At 36.4% G+C, this 25,856-nt stretch overlaps 1 protein-coding gene across 3 annotated transcripts in view; it reads left to right on the forward strand.

Moving 5' to 3' along the window:
* The window catches only part of LOC108317891 (ras-specific guanine nucleotide-releasing factor RalGPS2), a 131,937-nt gene that overhangs the window by 26,344 nt on the left and 79,737 nt on the right, over positions 1-25,856 (forward strand). The window contains exons 2-5 of one of the 3 annotated variants that reach the window (XM_017548601.2): positions 9,834-9,983; positions 17,999-18,138; positions 24,580-24,684; positions 25,720-25,770. In XM_017548601.2, coding sequence (XP_017404090.1) covers positions 18,082-18,138; positions 24,580-24,684; positions 25,720-25,770 — 213 coding nt within the window. In that variant the 5' untranslated portion in view covers positions 9,834-9,983; positions 17,999-18,081. Of the gene's footprint in view, positions 1-9,833; positions 9,984-16,601; positions 16,904-17,998; positions 18,139-24,579; positions 24,685-25,719; positions 25,771-25,856 lie in introns of those variants that run through there. The other 2 variants (XM_017548602.2, XM_017548600.2) reach the window with 2 other exon arrangements.

The raw sequence follows: 25,856 nt of genomic DNA on the forward strand, positions 1-25,856 counted from the left end.
TCCGTGTTGCTGCAAAGGACATGATTTCATTTATGGCTGTGAAGTATTCCATGGTGTACATGGACCACATGTTCTTTATCCAGTCCACCACTGATGGTTACCTAGGTTGATTCTATGCCTTTGCTATTGTGAATAATGCTGTGATGAACATATGAGTGCATGTGTCTTTTGGTAAGAACAAAGTTAATTTAACAGATACCTCCAGCATCTGTTATTTCTTGACTTTTTAATAATATCCATTCTCACTGGTGTGAGATGGTATCTGATTATGTTTTTGAATTGCATTTCTCTAATGATTAGCAATTTTGAACATTTTTTTCATATGTTTGTTGGCCACTTTTTGTGGCCCTCAAAATAATAAAGAGAACTTCTATATACCTTCTACCTAAATTCAACAGTTTTTATTTGTTTGTTTGTTTGTTCAATTGTTTTGAGATGAAGTCTCACTCTTGTGTATATCTTCTTTTTGGGAAGGGTCTCCATCTTTTGCCTGTTGATTGCTTATTCAATTGTTTACATTCTTTGTAAAGTTTGGATATTAGACCTTTGTCAGATGCATAGTTGGTCAGTATTTTCTCCCATTCTGTAGGTTGTCTGTTGACCCTGTTGATAGTTTGTTTTCCTGTGGAAGAGCTCTTTAGCTTAATTAGGTCCCACTTGTCAATTTTTGTTTTTGTTACATTTGCTTTTGAGGACTTAGTCATAAGTTAACTTCCCAAGGCCCATGTCCAGAATAGTGTTTCCAGGGTTTTCTTCTAGGATTCTCATAATTTTAGTTTTACAGTTAGATCTTTAATCCATCTTGTTAATTTTTGTGTATTGTGAAAGGTAGGGGTCTAATTTCGTTGTTCTGCATATGGCTAGCCAGCTATCCCTGCACTATTTATTGAGTAGGAAGACTCTTCCCATTGCTCATTTTTGTCAGCTTTATACAAGATCAGATGGTTGTAGCTGTTGGGTTTATTTCTGGGTTCTTCATTCTGTTCCATTGGTCTGTATGTCTGTTTTGTACTAGTGCCATGCTGTTTTGGTTACTTACTGTAGCCTTATAGTATAATTTGAACTCAGCTAATGTGATGCTTCCCACTTTGTTCTTTTTGCTTAGGATTGCCTTGGCTATTCTGGCTCTTTTTTAGTTCCATATGAATTTTAGAATAGTTTTTTTCTTGTTCTGTGAAAAATAATATTTGTAGCTCTATAGGAATAGTACTGAATCTGCAGATTGCTTTGGGCAATATGGCCATTTTAATTTGGCCATGTGGTTTACTTAGCCTGTAGTTTACTTGTTTTGTTGTGTTTTTGCCAGGTTTTGGTATCAAGGTGATGCTGGTTTCATGGAATGAGTTTAGGGAGGAATCCCTCCTCCTCAATTTGTTTCATTCTTTCAATCCAGCAGCCTGGAATGTTTACTCATTTGTTTGTGTCATCTGTGATTTCTTTCAGCAGTGTTTTGTAGTAATTGCAGAGATCTTTCACCTCCTTGATATTTGTTATTTTGTTTCTATGTATTCCTAGGTATTTTTGTTGTGGTTGATTCTGTTGTAAATGGAATTGTATTCTTGGTTTGGCTCTCAGCTTGAAGGTTATTGCTGTATGGAAATGCTACTGATTTTTGTACATTGACTTTGTATCCTGAAACTTTACTGAAGTCATTTATCAGTTGTAGGAGCTCTTTTGCAGTCTTTAGGGTTTTCTAGGTATAGAATCACGTAGTCAGTGAAGAGAGAGAGTTGGATTTCTTTTTTTCCTATTTGGATTGCCTTTTATTTCTTTCTCTTGTGTGATTGTTGTGGCAAGGACTTCCAGTACTATGTAAGTAAGAGTGGTGAGACTGGGCATCCTTGTCTTGTTCCAGCTCTCAAGGGGAATACTTCCAGCTTTTGCCTGTTCAGTATGATTGGCTGTGGGTTTGTCATAGATGGCTCTTATTATTTTGAGATATGTTCCTTTGATGCCTAATTTTTTGAGGGTTTTTATAATAAACGGATGTTGGATTTTATTAAAAGCTTATTGTGTATCTATTAAGATGATCATAGGGTTATTTTGAATTCTGTTTATGTGGTGAATCACATTTATTGATTTATATATGTTGAACCAGCCTTGTATCACAAGAATGAAGCCTGCTTAATCATGGTGAATTAACTTTTTTGGTATACTGCTGGATTTGATTTACTAGTAGTGTGTTGAAGATGTTTACATCTATATTAATCAGGGATGTTGGCCTGTAGTTTACTTGTTTTGTTGTGTTTTTGCCAGATTTTAATAATCAAGATGATGCTGGCTTCATAGAATGAGTTAGGGAGGAGTCCCTCCTGCTCAATTTTTTGGAGTAGAGTCAGGAAAACTATTACCAGTTTTTCTTTGGATGTCTGGTAGAATTTGTGAATCCATCTGGTCTAGGGCCTTTTTTTGGTTGGTAGGTATTTTATTACTTATTCAATTTTGGAATTTGACATTGGTGTGTTTAGAGTTTCATTTCTTCCTAATTCAGTCTTGAGGGGTGGGTTGTGATTTTCCAGGAATTTATCAATTTTCTCTAGATTGTCTAGTTTCTGTGTGTACAAGTGTTCATAATAGTATCTGAGGATCTTTTGTATTTCTGTGGAATCAGTTGTAATGTCACTTTTGTCATTTCTGATTGTGCTTATTTGGATCTCTTTTCTTCTTAGTTTATCTGTCTGGTGGTCTGCCAATCTCATATAACCTTTCAAAGAACCAACTTTTGGTTTCATTGATTCTTTTAATTTTTAATTTTTGGGGGTATATGGTAGGTGTATATATTTAGGTGGTACATGAGATACTTTGATGCAGGCATACAGTGCGTAGTAATCACATTGTGGTAAATGGGGTATCCATCCCCTCGTTTATCCTTTGTTACAAGCAATCCAATGATAATCTTTTAGTTATTTTAAAATGTACGATTGACTATAGTCACCCTGTTGTGCTATCAAGTACTAGATCTTACTCATTGTTTCTGTTTTTTGTACCCCTTATCCGTACCCCCACTCCACCCCCTGTACTACCCTTCTCAGTCTCTGGTAACCATCTGTCTACTCTATATCTCCATGAGTTCAATTGTTTTGATTTTTAGCTCCCACAAATAAATGAGAACTTACAATATTTGTCTTTCTGTGTCTGACTTATTTCACTTAATATAATGACCTCCAGTTCCATCCATGTTGTAGTAAATGACAGGATCTCATTCTTTTTATGGCTGAATAGTGCTTCATGATGTATATGTACCACATTTTCTTTGTCCATTCATTCATCTGTTGATGGACACTTAGGGTGATGTTGAAAACTTTTTTGTATGCCTCTTTGCCATTTATATGTCTTCTTTTGAGAAATGTCTATTCAGATCTTTTGCCTGTTTTAAAAATCAGATTATTACATTTTTTTCCTGTAGAGCTGTTTGAGCTCCTTGTATGTTCTGGTTATTAATCCCTTGTCAGATGGATAGGCTGCAAATATTTTCTCCCATTCTGTGAGTCGTCTCTTTGTTATTTCCTTTGCTGTGCAAAAGCTTTTTAACTTGATGTGATCCTGTTTATCAATTTTTCCTTTGGTTGCCTGTGCTTGTGGGGTGTTATTCAATAGATTTTCTCCCAGACCAATTTCCTAGAGGGTTTTCCAGTGTTTTCTTGTAGTAGTTTCATAGTTTGAGGTCTTCGATTTAAGTCTGTAATCCATTTTGATTTGATTTTTGTATAAGGTGAGAGATAGGGGTCTAGTTCCATTCTTTTCTGCATTTAGTTTTCCCAGCCCTGTTTATAGAAGAGACTGTCCTTTCCCCATTGCCAATGTATGTTCTTTGCACCTTTCTTGAAAGTGAGTTCACTGTTGGTGTATTGATTTGTTTCTGGATTCTCTATTCTGTTCAGTTTGTCTATTGGTATGTTTTTATGCCAGTACCGTGTGTTTTGGTTACTGTAGCTCCGTAGTATAATTTGAAGTCAAGCAATGTGATTCCTCCAGTTTTGTTTTGTTTTGTTTTGTTTTTTTGCCCAGTATTGCTTTAGCTATTCTGGGTCTTCTGTGGTTCCATATAAATTTTAAGATTGTTTTTTCCTTTTCCATGAAGAATGTTACTGGTATGTTGATAGGGATTGCATTACCTTGAATCTGTAGATTACTTTAGTTAGTGTAGACAAGTTAAAAATATTGATTTTTTTGAGTCCGTTAACATGGAGTAACTTTCCATTTTTTGACATCTTCTTCAGTTTCTTTCATCAGTGTTTTATAGTTTTCATTGTAGACATCTTTTACTTCTTTGGTTAAATTACTTCCTACCTATTTAATTTTATTAGTAGTTCTTGTAAGTGGGATTACTTAAAAAATTTTTTTTCAGATTGTTCACTGTTAACATACAGAAATGCTACCAATTTTTGTATGTTGATTTTATATCCTGCAACTTTAGTAAATATTTATCAGTTCTAATAGTTTTTTGATGGAGTCTTTAGGTTTTTCCAAAAATAAGATAATATTATCTGTAAACAAGGATAATTTCCCTTCTTCCTTTCGCATTGGGATGCGCTTTATTTCTTTCTCTTGTCTGGTTGCCCTAGCTAGGACTACTAGTACTATGTTGAATAACAGTGGTGAAAGTGGGCATCCTTGTCATTTTCCAGATCTTAGAGGAAAGGCTTTTAGTTTTTCCCCAGTGTCCTTTATTCTGTTGGTAAGATGTATCGCATTGATTGATTTGTACCTGCTAAACCATCCTTGCATTCCAAGAGTAAATCCCACTTGGTCATGATGAATGCTCTTTTTAATGTATTTATTGGTTCTTTATATGGATATTTGGGTTTCAATTTGTTCAGTTCTGGTCTGATTTTAGTTATTTCTTCTGCTAGCTTTGGGGTTCTTGTTTTTCTGTTTCCCCTAGGTGTAATGTTAGATTGTTAATTTCAGATTTTTCTAACTTCTTGAGGTAGGCCTTTCATGTTATAAACTTCCTTCCTAATACTGTTTTTGCTGCATCCCAGAGATGTTGGTATGTTGTGTCTCTATTCTCATTTATTTCAAAAAAATTTTTTATTTCTGCTTTAATTTCATTATTTACTCAAAAGTTGTTTAGGAGCAAGTTGTTTAATTTCCATGAAATTGTGTGGTTTTTAGAGATTCTCTGGGTATTGATTCCAAGAGTATAGTGGGTATGATTTTGATTATTTAAAATTTGGAACTTGCTTTATGGCCAAGTGTGTAGTGGATCTTGGAGTATGTTCTGTGTGCAGATGAGAAGAATGTATATTGTATGGTTGATGGGCAGAATATTCTGTAGGTGTTATTAGGTCCAGTTGGGTCTGTGTCCAGTTTAAGTCCAGAATGTGTTAGTTTTTTGCCTCAATGATCTGTCTAATGTTGTCATGGGGATGTTGAAGTTTCCCACTACTACTTGTGTGGCTCCTTTCTTAAGTCTAGAGGTACTTGTTTTATAAATCTGGGTGCTCTCATTTTGAGTATGTCTATATTTAAGACAGTGAAGTCTTGTTGAATTGAATATTTTATCATTCTGTAATGCCCTTCTTTGTCCTTTTTCACTGTTGTTGGTTTAAAGTCTGTTTTCTGTGATAGAAGAATGACAAACCCTGCTCGTTTTTGTGTTCCCTTTGATGATCTTTCTCCAGCTCTTTACTTTGAGCCTGTGGATTTTATTAGACATGAGGTAGGTCTCTTGAAAACAGCAGATGGATGGGCCTTTTTTTTTTTTTTAATCCAGTGTGCCTCTCTGTGTCTTGAGAACTCTGCTGTTAGACTGATGGGGTTCCCTTTATACATGATCTGACCTTTTTCTCTAGTTGTTTTTAAGATTTTTTTCCTGGCTGGGTGTGGTGGCTCACGCCTGTAATCCCAGCACTTTGGGAGGCCGAGGCAGGCGAATCACAAGGTCAGGAGATCAAGATCATTCTGGCTAACATGGTGAAACCCCATCTCTACTAAAAATAGTAAAAACTAACCAGATGGGGTGGCACACGCCTGTAGTCCCAGCTACTCAGGAGGCTGAGGCAGAAGAATCACTTGAATCTGGGAGGCAGAGGTTGCAGTGAGCTGAGATTGTGCCACCGCACTCCAGCCTGGGCAACAGAGCAAGACTTTGTCTCAAAAAAAAAAGAACTTTTCCTTAGCATTGACCTTGGACAGTCTGGTGATGATACGCCTTGATGATGTTCATTTTGGATAGTGTCTCACAGGTGCTCTGGATTTCTTGTACCTGGATATCTATCTCTTTAGCAAGTTAGGGAAATTTTCTTGAATTATTTTCTCAAGTATGTTTTTCAGGTGGTTTTCTTCTTCTCTGTCTCTTTCAGGAGTGCCAGTAATTTGTAGATTTGGTAATCTCATATTTCTCAAAGACTGTTCTTTTTTTTTTCCTTTTTGTTGAGAGTCTTGCTGTGTCACCCAGGCTGGAGTGCAGTGGCACAGTCTTGGCTCACCACAATCTTTGCCTCCCAGGTTCAAGCAATTCTTGTGCTTTAGCCTCCCAGATAGCTGACATTACAGGCATGTGCCACCATGCCTGGCTAATTTTTGTGTTTTTAGTAGAGACAGCATTTCAGCCACATTGGCCAGGCTGGTCTCAATCTCCTGGCCTCAAATGATCCACCCACCTCAGCCTACCAAATTTCTGGGATTACAAACATGAGCCACTACATCTGTCCCAACTTTGTTCATTTTAAAATATTCTTTTCACTTTATTTTTGCTTGACTGGGTTTGTTTGAGAGTCTGGTCTCTAAGTTCTGAAATTCCTTCTTCTGTTTGTTCAGCCTGTTGATAAAGCTTTCCGTTGTTTTTTGTTTGGTTGGTTGGTTTTTGTTGTTGTTGTTGTTTTGAGACAGAGTCTCACTCTTTTGCCCAGGCTAGAGTGTAATGATGCAATCTCAGCTCACTGAAACTTCCACCTCCCGGGTTCAAGTGATTCTCCTGCCTCAGCCTCCCAAGTAGCTGGGATTACAGGCATGCGCCATCACGCCTAGCAATTTTTTTTATTTTTAGTAGAGATGGGGTCTTACTATGTTGGCTGGGCTGATCTCGAACTCCTGACCTAGAGTGATCCACCCACCTCACCCTCCCACTTAAAAATGTTTAAAGTTATTTAATTCCAGAAGCTCTGATTGATTTTTAAATTTTGTTTTATTTTAGGTTCACGGGTGCATCTGCAGGCTTGTTATGTGGGTAAATTGTATTTTGAAGGGTTTGGTGTACAGATATGTTTTGTTGCCTAGGTAATAAGCATAGTACCCAGTAGGTAGTTTTTGAGTCCTCACTTTTCTTCCACCTTCCATCCTTAAGTAGGCCTGGGTGTCAGTTGTTTCCTTCTTTGTGCCCACTATACTCAGTATTTAACTCCAATTTATAAGCGAGAACATGCAATATTTTGTTTTCTGTTCCTGTGTTCACTTAAGATCATGGCCTCCAGCTCTATCCATGTTGCTGCAAAGGACGTGATGTCACCTTTTCTTTTTTTAGTTACAGTGTCATCCTGTCACCCAGGCTGGAGTGCAATGGCACAATCTTGGCTCACTACAACCTCCACTTCCTGGGTTCAAATGATCCTCCTGCCTCAGCCTCCCAAGTAGCTGGGATTATAGGCACCCACCACCACACCCAGCTAATTTTTGTATTTTTAGTAGAGACAGAGTTTCACCGTGTTGGCCAGGCTGGTCTTCAACTCTCAATGTCACTCTTTTTTATGACTGTGTAGTATTCTGTGATGTATATGTGCCATATTTTCTTTATTGAGTCTACCATTAATGGGCATTTAGGTTGATTCCATGTCTTTGCAATTGCAAGTAGTGCTGCAATGAACATACGTGTGCATGTCTTTATGGTGGAACAATTTATATTCTTTAGTGTATATAACAAATAATAAGATTGTGGGTTGAATGGTAATTCTGCTTTGGGATCTCTGAGAAATTGCCAAACTGCTTTCCATAGTGACTGAACTACTTTACATCCCCACCAGCAGTGTTTAAACATTCCCTGTTCTCTGCAGCCTTGCCCGCATCTGTTATTTCTTGATGTTTTAATAATAGCCATTCTGATTGACATGAGATGGTATCTCATTGTGGTTTTGATTTGCATTTCTGTAACGATTAATGATGTTGATCATTTTTTCATATGCTTGTTGCCAGTGTTGAGGTCTTCTTTTGAGAAGTATCTGTTCATGTCCTTTGCCTACTTTTTAATGTGGTTGTTTTTTGCTTGTAAATTTGTTTAAGTTTCTTTCTCCAGGAAGATTCTGGATATTAGATATTTTTCAGATGCATAGTTTGAAAATATTTTCTTCCATTCTCTAGAATGAAAGAAACTATCATCTTATTACTCTGATGATAGTTTCTTTTGCTATGCAGAAGCTCTTTAGTTTAACTGGGTTTCATTTGTCAGTTTTTGTTGCAGTTGCTTTTAGAGTCTTTGTTATGCTATCTTTGCCAGGGCCTATGTCAAGCATGGTATTTCCTAGCTTATCATCCAGGGTTTTTTATAGTTTTAAGTTTAACATTTAAGTCTTTATTCCATCTTGAGTTGATTTTTATATGTGGTGTAAGGAAGGGGTCCAGTTTCAGTCTTCTGCATATGGTTATCCACTATCCCAGCAGCATTTATTGAATAGGGACTCTTTTCCCATTGCTTGTTTGGTCAGCTTTGTCAAAGATCAGAGTGTAGGTGTGTGGCCTTATTTCTGGACTCTCTATTCTGTTCCATTGGTTTGTGTGCCTGTTTTTGTAGAAGTACCATGCTGTTTGGTTACTGTAACCTTGTGGTATAGTTTGATGTCAGGTAATATGACACTTCCCACTTTGTTCTTTTTGCTTCAGATTGCCTTCTCTATATGGGCTCTTTTCAGGTTCCATATGAATTTTACAATAATTTTTCCTAATTCTAATTCTGTGAAGAACGTCATTGATAGTTTGATAGGAATACCATTGCATCTTTAGATTGCTTTGGGCAGTATGGCCATTGGCCAACAGTATTGAGTCTTTCTATCCACGAACGTGGGATGCTTTTCCGTTTGTGTTCTCTCTGTTTCTTTGAGCAGTGTTTTGAGTAATCTTCATTGTAAAGATAGTAAACCTCTCTATTTAGCTGTATTCCTAGGTTTTAAATTCTTTTTGTGGTTATTGTGAATGAGATTGCATTCTTGATTTGGCTCTCATTTTGGATGTTGGTGTATAGGAATGCTATTGATTTTTGTACCTTTGTACCTTGTTCTTATTAGTTTCAAATAATTTTTCGTTTCTGCATTAATTTCATTATTTACCCAGAAATCATTCAAGAACAGGTTGCTCAATTTTCATGTATTTATACAGTTTTGAGTGAGTTTCTTTAGTATTGATTTCTGTTTTTATTGCACTGTAGTATGAGAGTGTGCTTTGTATGATTTGTTTTTTTTTTTTAATTTGCTGAGGATTACTTTATGTCCAGTTGTATGTTGATTTTAAAGTATGTACCTTGTTCAGATGAAAAGAATGTATTTTCTCTTGTCTTTGTGTAGAATGTTCTGTAAATGTTTGTTAGGTCTATTTGATCAAGTGTTGAGTTCAGGTCCTGAACGATCTGCCTATTATTGTCAGTGGGGTGTTGAAATCTCCCACTATTATTCTGCGTTTGTCTGTGTCTCTTCATAGGTCTCTAAGAACTTGCTTTATGAATCTGGCTACTTGCTCCTGTTTTGGGTGTATATATATTTAGGATACTTAGGTCTTGTTGAATTGAGCCCTTTACCATTACGTAATGCCTTTTTTTTTTTTTAATCTTTGTTGGATTAAAGGCTGTTTTGTCTAAAACTAGAATAGCAACCTCTGCTTTTTTCTATTTTCCATTTGCTTTGTAGATTTTTCTCCATTCTTTTACTTGGAACTTGTGGATGCCATTGCATTTGAGATGGGTCTCTTGAAGACAGCATACAGTTGGTTCTTGATTCTTTATCCACTTTGCCACTCTGTGCCTTTTAATTGGAACATTTAGTCCATTTACATTCCAGGTAAGTATTGAGATGTGTGGATTTATTCCTGTTGTCATGTTATTAGCTGGTTATTATGCAGACTCATGTGGGTGCCTTTATAGTGTCACTGGTCTATGTACTTAAGTGTATTTTTATAGTGGCAAGTAGCTGTCTTTCCTTTCCATGTGTGGCACTCCCTTCAGGACTTCTCATAAGGCAGATCTGGTGGGAATGAAATCCCTTAGCATTTGCTTTTCTGAAAAGGATATTATTTCTTTGTTTATGAAGCTTAGATGGCTAGACATCAAGTTCTTGGTTGGATTTTTTTTTTTTTTTTTAAAGAATGCTGAATATAAGCTGATAGGAGTTGGCTCTGTGTCCCCACCCAAATCTCATGTTGAATTGTAATCCCCAGTGTTGGAGGTGGGGCCTGGTGAGTGGTGAGTGGATGATGGGAGTACTTTCTAATGGTTTAGCAACATGCCCCTAGTGCTGTCTCATGATAGAGTTCTTGTGAGCTCTAGTTGTTTGACAATGTGTAAAACAACCAGATCCCCACTTCGTGTACACGTGCTCATACTCTCTCGCTCTCTCCTCCTGGCCATGTGAAGATGTGCTTACTTCCCCTTTGCCTTCTGCCATGTTTGTAAGTGTCCTGAGGCCTCCCCAGAAGCAGAAGCCTGTATAGCCTGTAGAACTAGAGCCAATTAAACCTCTTTTCTTTATAAATTACCCAGTCTCAGGTATGTCCTTTTTTGAGACAGAGCCTTGCTCTGTCACCCAGGCTGGAGATCAGTAGCATGATCTCAGCTCATTGCACCTCCACCTCCAAAGCTCAAGCAATTCTCCTACCTCAGCCTCCCAAGTAGCTGGGATTATAAGTGCCCACCAGCACACTCAGCTAATTTTTGTTGTTGTTGTTGTTGGTATTTTTAGTAGAGACAGGGTTTCACAATGTTGGCCAGGCTGGTCTCGAATTCCTGACCTCAAGTGATTCCACCCGCCTTAGCCTCCCAAAATGCTGGGATTACAGGCATGAGCCACCATGCCCAGTCAGGTATGTCTTTATAGCAGTGTGATAACTAACCATTACATAGGCCCACAATCTCTTCTGGCTTGTGGGTTTTCTGCTGAAAGGAACACTGTTAGCCTGATGGGGTTCCCTTTTAAGGTGACCTACCTGCTCTTTCTGGCTACCTTTAACATTTCTTTCTTTCATTTTGACCTTGGAGAATCTGATGACTGTGTGTCTTGGGGATGGTCTTCTTGTATAGTATTTTTCAGGGGTTCTCTGCATTTCCTGAATTTGAATATTGGCCTCTTCAGTGACATTGAGGAAATTTTCATGGACAATATCTTAAAGTATGTGTTCCAAGTTGGCTGCTTTCTCTCCATGTCTTTCAGTGATGCCAGTGAGTTGTAGAGTTGGTCCCTTTACATAATCACATATTTCCTGTAGGTTTTGTTCATCTTTATTTTTTTGTTGTTGGTTTTGTCAGAGTTATTTTGGAGAGCAGGTCTTTGAGTTCTGAAATTCTTTTCTCATCTTGGTTGATTTTTCTGTTAAGACTTGTTATTGTATTCTGAAATTCTTGAAGTGAGTTTTTCAGTTCCCTCAGCTCAGTTTGGTTCTTTCTTAAAATGGCCAGGTAATACATGTCACAGAGAGGTTCTCTGCCTTTCTTGCATACTGGGGCTTCACTCACTTTTGTCAGCCTGTGTTCTTCTTCCTGGTATCTGGGTATCCTTTATGATTCTACTGGGTTTCTGTTTTCCTTCCTGAATTAAAGCTTGTAGAGTTGATTGCTTTTTTTTTTTTTTTTTTTGAGACAAAAATGACCTAGATCACCCTATGACCTAGGCTAGAGTGCTGTGGCATGGTTATGACTCACTGCAGACTTGGCCTCCCAGGCTCAGGTGATTCTCCTGCCTCAGTGTCCAGGGTAGCTGGGACTACAGGTGCACACTACCATGTCTGGCTGATTTTTTTTTTTTTTTTTTTTTTTTCAGAGACGGGATTTTACCATGTCATCCAGGCTGGTCTTGAACTCCTAAGTTTAAGCGAAGCAATCCACCCACCTTGGCCTCCCCAGATGGTGGGATTACAGGCTTGAGCTAACATGCCCTACCCACAGTTGATCTTTATGCACTATCTTGGTATTTCCAAGTGGCTGAGGCATGCTAAAAGTCTCTAATTCACCATGTTGCGGGGGGAGGAAAAGATGCCACATTACCTTTATCATTCACTTTATTTTTCTCTGTCACACATATACATACTGTTTTCCTAAAATATTTGAGAGTAGTTTGCATACTTCATACTTTTTTTTTTTTTTTAAGACAGTTTCACCTTGTTGCCCAGGCTGGAGTACAGTGGCACGATCTTGGCGGACTGCATCATCAGCCTCCCAAGCAGCTGGTACTACAGGCGCGTACCCAGGCCCAGCTAATTTTGGTGTTTTTGGTAGAGACAGGGTTTCACCATGTTGGCAAGGCTGGTCTCAAACTCCTAACCTCAGGTGATCCACCCACTTCAGTCTCCCAAAGTGCTGGGATTACAGGTGTGAGCCATTGCACCTCCCCACCCTTTTACCTCTTAATATTTCTGTGTTTCTTAAGAACAAAGGTGTTCTTTTATGTATTAATAACTACAGGAAATTGTCACATTTAGGAAATTGATACAGTAATCTACAGTCTGTATTCCAATTTTGTGATTTACCAATAATATCCCTTAAAGCATTTACTACCATCTGATACAGGACCTTTAGTTGTCCTATCTCTTGCATTTCCTTTAAATTGTAATAGTTCTTCTGCCTTTCTCATAACATTGGCATTTTTTGAAGAATATATTGAATGTTCCTCAGATTAGGTTTTTCCATGTCCTTGAGATTAGATTTCAGTTATGGGTTCCCAGTTCAACTTCTTGTCAGTGATGATGTGTCTTTCCCAGAGTATTGTCACATCTAGAGGCACATGATGTCTCTTTTCCTCATTGGTGATAATAATTTTGAGCTACTCAGTTAAGGGATTGCCCAGTTCTTCATAGTATAGTTACTTATTTTTTTTTTCTTGTAACTAATAAGCAGTCTGTGAGGAAAAACTTTTTTTTTTTTTACTTTTTCCTAATTAATGCCTTTGTAAAAAATTTAAAAATATGTAAGTAAGCTAAAGTCAGGGAAAAATTGTCTTATAAACCTAGACATAACCACATTTTGGTGTACATTAGTACATATCTTTTCTTTATGTTATAATAATAATAATAACCAAAAAGGACTATACCTTAAATACTGTTTGGTAAATTGCTTTACTCATTTAGCACTATGTTTTAAATATTTTTTTCATGTGTCACTAACTATATGATATTTTAATGGCTGCATAGTTTTCCATTATGTAGCAGTCCCTTGCCTATAGAATATTCTGTGATGTTCAGTTTAGCCTCACATTCCAGGTACAAGAGATCCCTAATGGCTCTCCCCTAAGGCATAGGGAATCTCTTATACCCAAGAACCTCCAACCATGGAATCTTGATGTCTGCCTTACCCCGTTAGCACTGCCATGTTGTTTTTCTTTTCCACTGTTCCATACTAACACACTGTGTTCCTTTTTCTGACCATTCCTAGGTCCACAGTAGCACACTTTTATCATATATTTAAACCTATTTCTGATTCACTTGGGTCGTTTCATGCTTTAACTGCTAATGTTATATCCGGATGTTGATTTGTTTGTTTGTTTTATTACGAATATATACGATAATGAGTTAAGTGAACTTTTATGGGGTAGTCTTTTGAGTAGAGCATCTGGCCAAAATACCTTCATACCCACCAAAAACAAAAGCACAAAATTTTTGGAGCACAGTTTATCTTTTTATTTGGAACTTCTTTTTCTATTACCTGAATTTCTAGTTAACCTATATTCATATTTTGGGTCAAGTATCTTAGGAGATCTCAGTGCTTGTCTATTAGAATTACTTAGCAAATTATCTTGAGTGAACTTACTAGACAGAAGATAAAGCATAACCTCAAAATGCATTATTTTATAATTTTTCTCCCTTTAATATTTAATCATTTGAAAATCTCTCTTCCCCTACACATTGTTTAGTTTTAAGCTGTTTAGGTATATTGGAAATATAAGCTCTCTGTGTAGATGTGGGACAGTTTACAAATGAATCAGCCCATGCTTTCATAATTTAGTGCAAATGTGACAAAGTTATGTCTGGGAGATTTATGTGTAGAGTCTCTTACTGACTGAAGGCAAGACAATTTTAACAATTTTAAGTGAATGAAGTAACTTTCTTTTTAAACTTTTTTTTTTTTTTTTTGAGACACTCAGACTGGAGTGCAATGGCATAATCTCGGCTCACTGCAACCTCCACCTCACAGATTCAAGCGATTTCTCCTACCTCAGCCTCCCAAGAAGCTGGGATTACAGGTACTCACCACCATGCCTAGCTAATTTTTTGTATTTTTAGTTGAGATGTGGAAGTAATGTCTGCTGTTTTATGGACGACAATGTACATAGTGATACTCTGTCTCAAAAAATGTAAAAAATTAGCTGGATGTGGTGACACACAACTGTAGTCCCAGCTACTCAGAAAGCTGAGGTGGTGGGAGGATTGCTCGACCCCAGGAGTTGGAGGCTGCAGTGAGTTAAGATTGTGCCATGTGTTCCAGCATGCATAACATAGCAAGACCCTGTCTCTTAAAAAAAAATGGCTGCTACGATGTTGGTAGCCATGTTGAAAGATTGTGTCATTTACAGCGCTAAGAAAAGTAAATAAAATATTAAAGCATATATTTGGTATATTTAATGTGAACTTTTCTGTGTGCAAAGTATAGAAAGGTCTTTGAGGCACATACTAAAAGAATAAACCCATGTCTCTGTCTTTTAGAACTTATAGTATTTTTATAGTATCATATAAGCCTCTCTGTTATACTTCAACATTATTCAATACTATTGACATGTACATTTTTAAATAGTCATTAAAAGTTTATTTACTTTAAGGTATGCTTTGCTGTATTTTAAAATAAGAAATGGATTTTAATATGACCTTAATTTTCATGAAATGCGTGAGTGACAATTTATTTAAAAAGCAGAGAAGGCCAGGTGCGATGACTCATGCCTGTAATCCCAGCACTTTGGGAGGCCAAGGCCACAGATTACCTGAGGTCAGGAGTTCCAGATCAGCCTGGCCAACGTGGTGAAACCCTGTCTCTACTAAAAATTACAAAACAGTAGCTAGGTGTGGTGACTTGTGCCTATAATCCCAGCCACTCAGGAGGCTGAGGCAGGAGAATTTGTTGAACCTGGGAAGTGGAGGTTGTAGTGAGGTGAGATCATGCCATTGCACGCTAGCCTGGGCAACGAGGAAAATTCTGCCTCATTAAAAAAAAAAAAAAAAAGGGCAGAGAAAAATGTGATTCTTTATTAATATTGTTCCTGGTCTGTATTACCTTTTTTAAAGTAATAATAATAAAATTTATATTTTGATATATAAAGTAAGTTAAAGATGTAACTCCTTTAACTAATGAAATTAAAATCTTTTTCTTAGCACTAGGGGGCACCCCTGATTTATAAATTCATGTTATACTTAATCTTGCATAGAAAGTGGAGTGAAATGAAATTATTTGAAAACTATTTTATTGCAAACTGGATTATTAAGTTGGTTTTATTGTATAACAGTATAAATATAAGTTGATTCTTCATAATGAAGCTTATAGAATGAGATAGTTTAGGTGGGAGGAAATTAAAGTATTTTTATGCTTTATTCATTTTCACATTGATTTATGTGGGTGCTTTAAATGGTTTTAAAACTTAATGATTTTGAATATATTTCTGTTTTAAAAGTTCCAGCACAGTGTTCTGCTCTTGGCAGGTGCTTAGGCCATATCTGAATAAATGAAGATAAATTCAAGATGTGACTGAAGCCTGCTATCATTAGTAATAATGTTTAAGCATTTCCAAACTAAGAGCATGTTTTGCTACATCTAGGAAACATATCTTAGCCATTCTCATTCATTGTGTTTGCAATTAGGATTTTTAGTGATGCTCAGCAGCAATCACTTGGCAAAGGTATATTTCTAAGGTTTTGTCTTCTTTATTTAAGAGACTGTTGAATTTAAGCTTTACGGGGATTAAGTAAATAGCAATACCTGCATCATCATTGCATTATATTAATAGCATATTTACCATGGCCCAACACTGTTGTAGGTACTTTGCATATATGAACTCATTTCCCTTCACTACAACTCTGTGAAATAGGTATTTCTTATTATCCCTATTTTATAGTTGAAAAAACTGAGTACAGAAAGGTTAAAATTTCCTGGGTTTACACACAGGTAGTGTGGTTCCAAAATTTGTGCTTTTAAATCACCATATCCTATATGGCTCCAGAGAAAGGAAACTTAGCATTGAAGTAATTGACATTTAAAACTCAGTTTTTTGTTTTTGTTTTTTGGTTTTTTTTGAGACAGAGTTTCGCTCTTGTTACCCAGGCTGGAGTGCAGTGGCACGATCTTGGCTCACCGTAACCTCTGCCTCCTGGGTTCAAGCAATTCTCCTGCCTCAGCCTCCAGAGTAGCTGGGACTACAGGCTTGCGCCAACATGCCCAGCTAATTTTTGTATTTTTAGTAGAGACAGGGTTTCACCATGTTGACCAGGATGGTCTTGATCTCTTGACCTCGTGATCCACCCACCTCGGCCTCCCAATGTGCTGGGATTATAGGCATGAGCCACCACGCCTGGCCTAAAACTCAGCTTTTAAAGAGAGCATAGAATACCTAATTTATAGACACATACCATTTCACTTATGAAAAATATCATAGATCTTTAAAGTTGAAAAGAGATCCTAAAGTTTATTTACCTCTACTATTTTACAGAGAGGAAGAAATTTTGTCCTAGAGAGGTAAAGTTACCTACTCCGTTTATATGGGAGGTTATTTTCAAAAAGATATTAGAACTTCAAGTAAGTACTGTGACTTCCAGTAAAGTGGAAAGAAATACTGTATTGTGGAAAGAATATTTGACTAGAATTTTGATGGCTTAAATCTTGTTCTTGGCTCCTTATTTACCATCCTGTGTCCACAGAGGCTCTGTGTTTCTTTGTGTTATGTAGGTCTGACATATCTTACCTGATTAGTGTTATTGGTAGTTGTGTAAATCAACATAATGTATTAATGATATTCAATAAACTTTAAAGTCCTATACAAGTAAACATAGTGTGTATCATGTTACAGTAAAGCCGCAATATCTGTGGGTTCTATATCTATGGATTCAAACAACTCTGAGTGGAAAATATTTGGGGCATAAAAAAGGATGGTTGCATCTGTACTGAACATATACAGACTTTTCCTTGCCATAATTCCCTAAACAATACAGTATAACAACTATTCACTTAGCATTGACATTATAGTGTTATGAGTAATCTGGAGATGATTTAAAGTATACAAGAGGATGTGTACAGGTGATATGCAAATACTGCACCATTATATAAGGGCCTTAAGCATCTGTGGATTTTGGTGTCTATAGTGGATCCTGGAACAAATTCCCCATGGGTACTGAGAGATGACTATATTTTTATGACATGTATTCTGTAATATTTTAAGTATTTGTGATACCTTGGTAATCTAGATCACTAGCTGTGATAAGCTTATTCAGTACTATTGATTTACGGGTGTCATTTGGATCACTAAAAATTTATTGTGTTGTGGTATGAGTTCCTTTGCCATGTGTTGTTTTACACATTTTATTTACTCAAAACTAAGAAATTTGTGCATTTGATTTTTTTCCCTCGCAATACCCAGTTAGCAAAAAGTTATGCTTTTGCTTTGCTTATGAAGACCATAACAATAACATCTATTTTGAATACTGCTTGTTTGGTGTTTCTGATTGTTTGAAAATAGCATACAAGATTGTCCTCAATCTGGATTTAGTGGCTTAGCTAAAATAATAAAGAGTTTAGTGAAGTTGAAGTATTTTGTTTCTTGGCATGGTGGTAGGCATGGAGTTGTTTTCTTAAACTTTGAGGAAGACATATGCTTAACTTTTTTATTTTTTACAGGAATAATGTATTTGTGGCCTTGGACATGAGGCAGTCAGTCCTCTGTTGCTGTTAACATAAGGTCAGGGACTGATGAGGAAAGCATGGACCTAATGAACGGGCAGGCAAGCAACGTCAATATTGCAGCTACTGCTTCTGAGGTAAGACATTTAAGGAGCTTAGTTATAAAGTTTCTTACCTGACTTTCTAATTTTTCAAGCATTATGTTTGTTCGTATACTTAAATCAGAAGTGCAACACATATTTTAACTTTTACTTTAGTGATTCATGTGTTTGCTCTGCATCATACTCAATCCTTATCTACTTAACTTGAAAAATAATGATAAATAGTGGTAACTCATAAAACTCTTTAGTTTTAAAAGAAACATAGAATTTCTTTTTAGAGTGTTTTTACATTACATCATATTTTGCTTTTGGTTTTGTTTTGAGATGGAGTCTTGATCTGTCTCCAGGCGCCAGGCCGGAGTGCAGTGGTGCGATCTCAGCTCACTGCAACCTCTGCCTCCCGTGTTCAAGCAATTCTCCTGCCTCAGCCTCCTGAGTAGCCGGGACTACAGGTGCACGCCACCACACCCAGCTAATTTTTGTATTTTTAGTAGAGATGGGGTTTCACCATGTTGGCCAGGATGGTCTCGATCTGTTGATCTTGTGATCTGCCCACCTCGGCCTCCCAAAAGTGCTGGAATTACAGGCATGAGCCACTGTGCCCGGCCTCTACATCACATCATATTTGAGGGCAATAATGCAAGTAAGGCAAAGAAAGATTCTTTTAGTTCGTATCACTAAATTTTGGACACCATTCAGATCACTTGATTCCATGTATATTAGAGGAAACCAAAGAACTGTTAGGCTGGAATATTGGAAGGGCTTATTCTACTGAATAAGCTAAATGCTTATTATGCTAAACTTAAATAATAAATGCTAAACTTAAATGTAGTTTAGCATTTAAGATGGAGATGTGAAGACTGAACTAGGTGCTCACCCCTCTGGTTAATATATTATGATAGTATTTTTGCCCAAACTTTTTTCTTTTTTTCCTTTGTTTATAAATCTAGGGAACTTGCCTGCTTTCCTTAATAAGTTTAACATCTAGCTTCTATATTTCCTCTTTAATTTTATCTTAGTATATTGGATGAGAATGTTTATGACCCTTTAACACCTTGATCTCAAAGTTCCTTAATAGCCTCAACTCCATTTTGTTCCAGCCAATTACTTAGGCCTTAATATCACTGAAAATATTCTAAGTCTATGTTTTCAATTGTTTTTCTTATGTAGATGATTTCTTTATTTTTATCTCTAGCCCTGGCATCCTTCTTGAATTTTATTAAGCATTTTTGATGGACCAGACATTGGTAATATCCACAAAATCAAGTTTCTTATTACTATTCTGCTCCACAACCATAAAGAAAATAGTCCAAGCCTTTTCTCTAACTTAACGTTAATAACATCACATTTCCATAGTCATCTAAGTTTAAATCTTCAGAGGTGGGTGTGTGTGTGTTTTGAGAGAGTTTCGCTCTTGTCATCTAGACTACAGTGCAGTGATGTGATCTCGGCCCACTGCAACCTCTACCTCCCGGGTTCAAGCGATTCTTCTGCCTCAGCCTCCCAAGTAGCTGGGATTACAGGCGCTCGCCACCACGCCCAGCTAATTTTTGTATTTTTAGTAGAGATGGGGTTTCACCATGTTGACCAGGCTGGTTTCAATCTCCTGACCTCAGGTGAGCTGCCTGCGTCGGCCTTCCAAAATGCTGGGATTGTAGATGTGAGCCATTGCGCTCGACCGATGTGTTGTTAATTAACTTCATTTTGCCCACCACAACCGTTGTCTCATCATAGCAGAGAGAGTCCGCTAGCAAGACAGAAGTTACAATTTTATGTAATGTGATCATGGAAATGACATCTCATCCCCTTTTCCGTATTCTACTGGTTAGAAAAGAAACAAGTCACAGGTCCTGCCCACACTCAAGGGGAGAGAATCACACAGGGGTGAGAATACCAATAAATAGAGATCTTTAGCAGCTATCTTAGAGCCTGTCGACTGTGCTTTATCTCTGGGATCCAGTGCTTTTCTCCTTATTTCTATTACTATACTACCATCTTAGTTTGGTCATTTATTATTTCTTGTCTAGATTAGTACCATGGCCTTTTAGTGTGGCTGTTGTACTTGTATTCTTTGTTGTTTCTGATCCTTTTCTGAAATTTAGGATTAGTATTCTTAAAATGCAACTCTTAAACTTTATCTTTTCCCAAAACTGTCTGTGGTTCCTCATTGCCTACTAATTAAATTCAAATGCCCCCTTGGCCTTTCATTCAAGACTTTCTTCAAAACGGCTCCAGATATTTGGATTTAACCCCTACTGATCCTCTACTTGAAACTTACATTCTTACAAGAGTATAATACATATAATACATTTGCTGGTGTTTGTATGAACCATTACATTTTCCTTATTCTGTCTTAACTTTGCCTAGACCAGTTTTTCTAGCTGGAATTTTTCTTCCCATTCTAGTGTCCCCTCCCCATCACTGCACACACACAAAATTTGTCTTTCAAACATATTTCAAATGCTGTGCTTTTAATAAACCTTCCTCTAATCCCTTAAACAGATGGGAGCTTTCCTATTTTTAAAACTATCACTTAGAAAAACCTCTTTCTATAATTTTTTTCTATAAATTTATACATAGCTTTTTTTTAATATTTATAACCATAGGATTATGTTTATATATGTTTGTAATATGTGTTTGTTTTCTTCATGTATTTATAACCATATTTCTTGAATGTGTTATATGTATGTATGTGTATGGTATATTTTTAACTATATATCCGGAAATACCTGTTCTAGTATCATAGGAGGCAGAATACAAATATTTGTCAAATAAAAGATCATTTCACTTGTACGAACAATTCTGTTCACTTTTCTAAAAGTGAATGAATTACATCAGGCTTCAGAGTATAGTATATTAGCAGATGTAAAGTAAGAATGAAAAAGTCCGCCCTTTAAATTGTCCGCTTATTGTGGCAAGAAAAATAAAATTTAAAATCTACATTTTCCACCTTCTCTTAAAATACAGATCTAGTAAATTCAAGTACAAATTTCTTATAAAAATGATAAGCTTACAGAATGGATAAAATACTTCATCTGAATTGACTGACTTCTCTTTTCTCAGTACCTTTTATATTTAACTTGTGTTTGAAGTTTCTGTCAGTAGGAGAATTACAGTGAACTTGTTTTCAGACATTTAGAAGTATCAGTAGTTTTTGAGTCATGCCTTGAATGAATTACTGCCATTCTCTTAGTGGACATTATTGCTTAGTGTCTCATTACCAATTTATTACTAGTATTAGGAAAGCACTTCAAAATGCACACTAGTAATTTTTTAAGCCTCTAGTGGCTAAGAAGGAAAAAAGAAGTGTTTATTCTTTTTGATAAGCAATAAAATAGTCATGATAATTTACTAACTTGTCTTGAATGAGTTTAAAACTTGGAGAAAATTACTGATTTATATTTATGATTCATGTATTCATCTGACAGAATGCATCTAGTTATTTGGACAGCTATTGGATTAGTGTATACTGCTTAACTGATGTCTATTTCAGTACTTAACATTATGAATAAAATTTTGTATTAGTTTTGGGACATAAAATAATGTTGTTGACACACTATAAACTAGTCGTAGTTACAGAGATTAAACACATGAAATAAGACACTTGAGGGACCTTAGGTTTCTGCTTGGATTCATTCACTGGAATTCAGATTTCTGCTCAAATTTCTAAAGAGCTTAGAATTCATCATTCCTGTCATTACAATAGGAAAAAAGCTAAATAAACTGAAAATCAATAACTTCTCTTAGCTCTATCAGAGAATTGGTATCACAGAAGCAAACTAATAGGGATGCCCTGCAACCTGGAGAGACAGGCAAATAGAGAACCACCGCTTGTGGGAGCAGAAGTAAGTGGAGCCACATAAACCCTAATTGATGAACTGCTGGAGACTGAACTAGCTTGGGAGTTAAAAACTCCTGGGGGCCGTCTTAGGTTCTTCTCACCCTCTACTTTTGTGATTTTTGTTATCTCTTGGTTGCCAACCAGCTTCTCACAGTAAAGACAGAGAAAAATTCCCTTCTGCTTCTAGCAGGAGGAGAAATAGCCATTTTGAAATACACCCAGATAGAAAGTAACCGTATTGAAATATACCCAGAGCATTCTGTTCTCCACCTGCCCTCAACGGAAGCTACTTCACCAGAGGTTAACCTACTTGGGAGAGGAAAAATCTTCAATTTTCCTGTTTCACCTAAGCAGAGTGAGGGGGGCAGAGTAGCATTTGTGAAGGTCACAGACTGAAACCTAATCATAGGAGTGTAGGACACTCTCCCCCATTACCCCCTCAAACACACACACACACACACACACACACACACACACACACACTTCTCTACCTCACCACACAACATCAGCAGGGCTCCACCACCTCATACCTACACCCTTACCTTACCCCACCCTACCAGCACCCCCCCCCCCCACACACACACCTCTTTCTACCTTACCCCACCATATCAGCCGGGTTCCTGTAGAATATTAACATTTTATCTGAAAGAACTACAAGGCTCAGATTGTGAGAAGGGATTTCTAGGGAAACCCAAAGACAACAGAAGATCAAAAAAAAAAAAGGATACTAGAGGAAATTGAAGACTCAGACACCTGTAACAACACCAAGTTATAAGCACAGCATAATGCCTAGCATGGTAAACATAAAACCTTACAGTAAAGGCCTATTCAACCCCAGTTCCTACTACCCAATATACAGTTTCTAGCTTTCAACAGAAGATTACAAGCCATGCTGAAAGGCAAGGAAAAAACACAGTTTGAAGAGATAAATCAACCAACAGGACCACACTGATATGGCAGAGATTTCACAATTATCAGACTGGCAGTTAAAATAACTGCCATTAATATGCCAAAGGCTCTAATGAAAAAAAAAAAAAAAAAAAAAAAAAAAAAAAAAAAAAAAAAAAAAAAAAAAAAAAAAAGCGGACAATGTGAGAACAAATGGTTAATATAAGCAGGGATATTGAAACTCTTAAGAATCAAAAAGAAATGCTAGGATTCAAAAGCACTGTGACAAAAATGAAGACTGCCTTTGGGGAGCTAATCACTAGACTGGTGACCAACAGACAGCTAAGGAAAGAATCAGTGAGCTGGAAGATATGTCAGTAGAACTTCCCAAACTGAAATGCAAAGAGAAAATAGAATGGAAAAAAGAAACAGAATAGCCCAGGACTGTGGGACAAAAGGTGTAACATGTGCATAATGGGAACACCAGAAGGACAGAAAGAAGCAGAAAAAATATTTGAAGTAATAATAGTTAAGAATTTTTCAAAATTAATAACAGGTCCCTTTCTTTGTAATGATCATGGCTCAATACTTGGTAAGTAACTGCTACTAAAAGGGGTGGAAAACAAAAATGAGGCATAATGACAAGAGCTCAAAACTGATGTATATAATAGCTGGTGGGTTGATCTGTGTTTACTGTGCTAATTGAAACGTTGGTTAATTTTTTTGCCGTTATCTGTAGCCTCATATCCTACCACCATTTAATAGAGCCTGATCTAAATATTCTTATATTGATGTTCCCCTGAATTTAGCCAACTGATATAGAGTATATTATTATGTCGTGGAGGTGAAGTGGAAAATTTTAACAGTAATAAGATTGTCGAGGTCAAAATTCACCTTTCATTCTTCTTATAGCCACAGCATATTCAAACTTAAAACTAATTTTTAAGCAGAGAAAAACTTAAATTTGTAATATGATAGGAAGAATAGTATTAATTGTACTATCACAGACAGATCACTTAACTACGAATGGATCATATATAACTCTTTAACAGCATTCTGAGTATTTTCTGATAAGTTATAAAGGTAATTTGTCTTTTTCTTAATAAAAATTAGTTTAAAAATTTTTAAATAGTTGTAAAGACTTCTCCCCTGACTTCCTTTTACCTTATTTGAGAATCATTGAACTAGTTAAAATCATTTATTTCTATAGGAAATGATAGACTGTCAGGATGAGGAAACAGAGACACAAGAAAATGACTCATTTAGAACCTAAAAATTTACTGTTTTTTTTTTTTTGGGACGGTTTTGTCTTGTTACCCAGGCTGGAGTGCAGTGGCGCGATCTCGGCTCACCGCAACCTCCGCCTCCTGGGTTCAGGCAATTCTCCTGCCTCAGCCTCCTGAGTAGCTGGGATTACAGTCACACGCCACCATGCCCAGCTAATTTTTTTTTTTTTTGTATTTTTAGTAGAGACAGGGTTTCACCGTGTTGACCAGGATGGTCTTGATCTTTTGACCTCGTGATCCACCCGCCTCGGCCTCCCAAAGTAGAACCTAAAAATTTAAAGTCACAGTTTTAGATTTCAAGTTGTCTGACCCTTTATCTGATACTCTAAGAACTAAGCAGTATGTTCTGCTCAACTTTTCTGCAGCATTTGTTTCTTTTCTCAGTTTTTAAGGCCAGTCTAGTTTTTGTCACTTGACTGTGAGACAATATTTAAAAGGCTACGTTTTCTTTCACTTTAACAGAAAAGTAGCAGCTCTGAATCCTTAAGTGACAAAGGTTCTGAATTGAAGAAAAGCTTTGATGCTGTGGTATTCGATGTTCTTAAGGTTACGCCAGAAGAATATGCGGTAAGCCTCCTATCTCTGCCTTCTCCAGTTTTGCACATAATTTACATGTTAGTACTATTGAGTTAGAATTTGTAGGTCCAGCAAAAGAGATGGCTTTTAAGAAGCTATATGAGAATTATTGGGGAAAATAGTACAACTGTGGGGCAATCAGAGGGATAAAGTGGGAAAAGTAGGAAAAGCTGTACATATTTTTTTAGGGCAGCTTTATAAGTTACACTGAATTGGGTAAGTAACAGTGTGTGATTACCATTATGGTAATTGCTTTCATCCCTCTATACCATTTCTCTAAGCCAACTGTATTTTATTGACATATCTAAGAAACACTTTCACTGTTCTTTAATTAAACAATTGAAACATGAAATGTGAAGGTGTTATTGCAACATCATGAAAGGTATCTAGAAAAACATTTCTTAACTAATATAAATATATTTGTTTTCTCATTCTCCTTTAATTTGTTAGCAGAATATATTGATTTCCCAATGTTAAACCACTCCTGCATTCCAGAGATAAACCATGCTTGGTCATAGCATATTATTTCCTTGATATTGTTGAATTTTGTTGTATATCTATAGCCATAAGTGGGATAGGTCCATGACATATAAAGCTCTGAGATATAATGTGTTGGCTTTAGTGTAGTTTCATTATTTATTTATAAGTTAGGAAGAAAAGCTTTTTAGTAATAATTCGATTTTATACCACTGAGGAGCTGTAATTTAATCATCATAACAAGAACACTGCTGCATGAATTAATAAATATGGTTTTATTTTTTGATTATAATTTAATGTGTCCAAATTCTAAAATTATTTATATTTTTTAACTTTACACAATTTATCTTCCAAGAAAATACAAATAGACATTAGATAATTAGAAATAATTTTATTTAATGGTACAGGGGCTACATTTTGTTTTCTATAAGCCCTTATAAAATTGAATATTCAGTAATAATTTTAGTATAGAATATAATTTTAATTTAGGTTACATGTCTTGGTATAGCATTCCAAAGAAGAAATTGTCATTTTTACTTTTTATTTCAGGGTCAGATAACATTAATGGATGTTCCAGTATTTAAAGCTATTCAACCAGATGTAAGTAGTTTTGAGAATGTTCCTTATTTTTAAGTATAGAAAACGATCAACCTCAGATTAAGATGTTTTAGAAATGTTAAATTATA

The sequence above is a fragment of the Cebus imitator genome, unplaced genomic scaffold (assembly GCF_001604975.1).
Source record: "Cebus imitator isolate Cc_AM_T3 unplaced genomic scaffold, Cebus_imitator-1.0 Scaffold211, whole genome shotgun sequence".
Lineage (NCBI taxonomy): Eukaryota > Metazoa > Chordata > Mammalia > Primates > Cebidae > Cebus > Cebus imitator.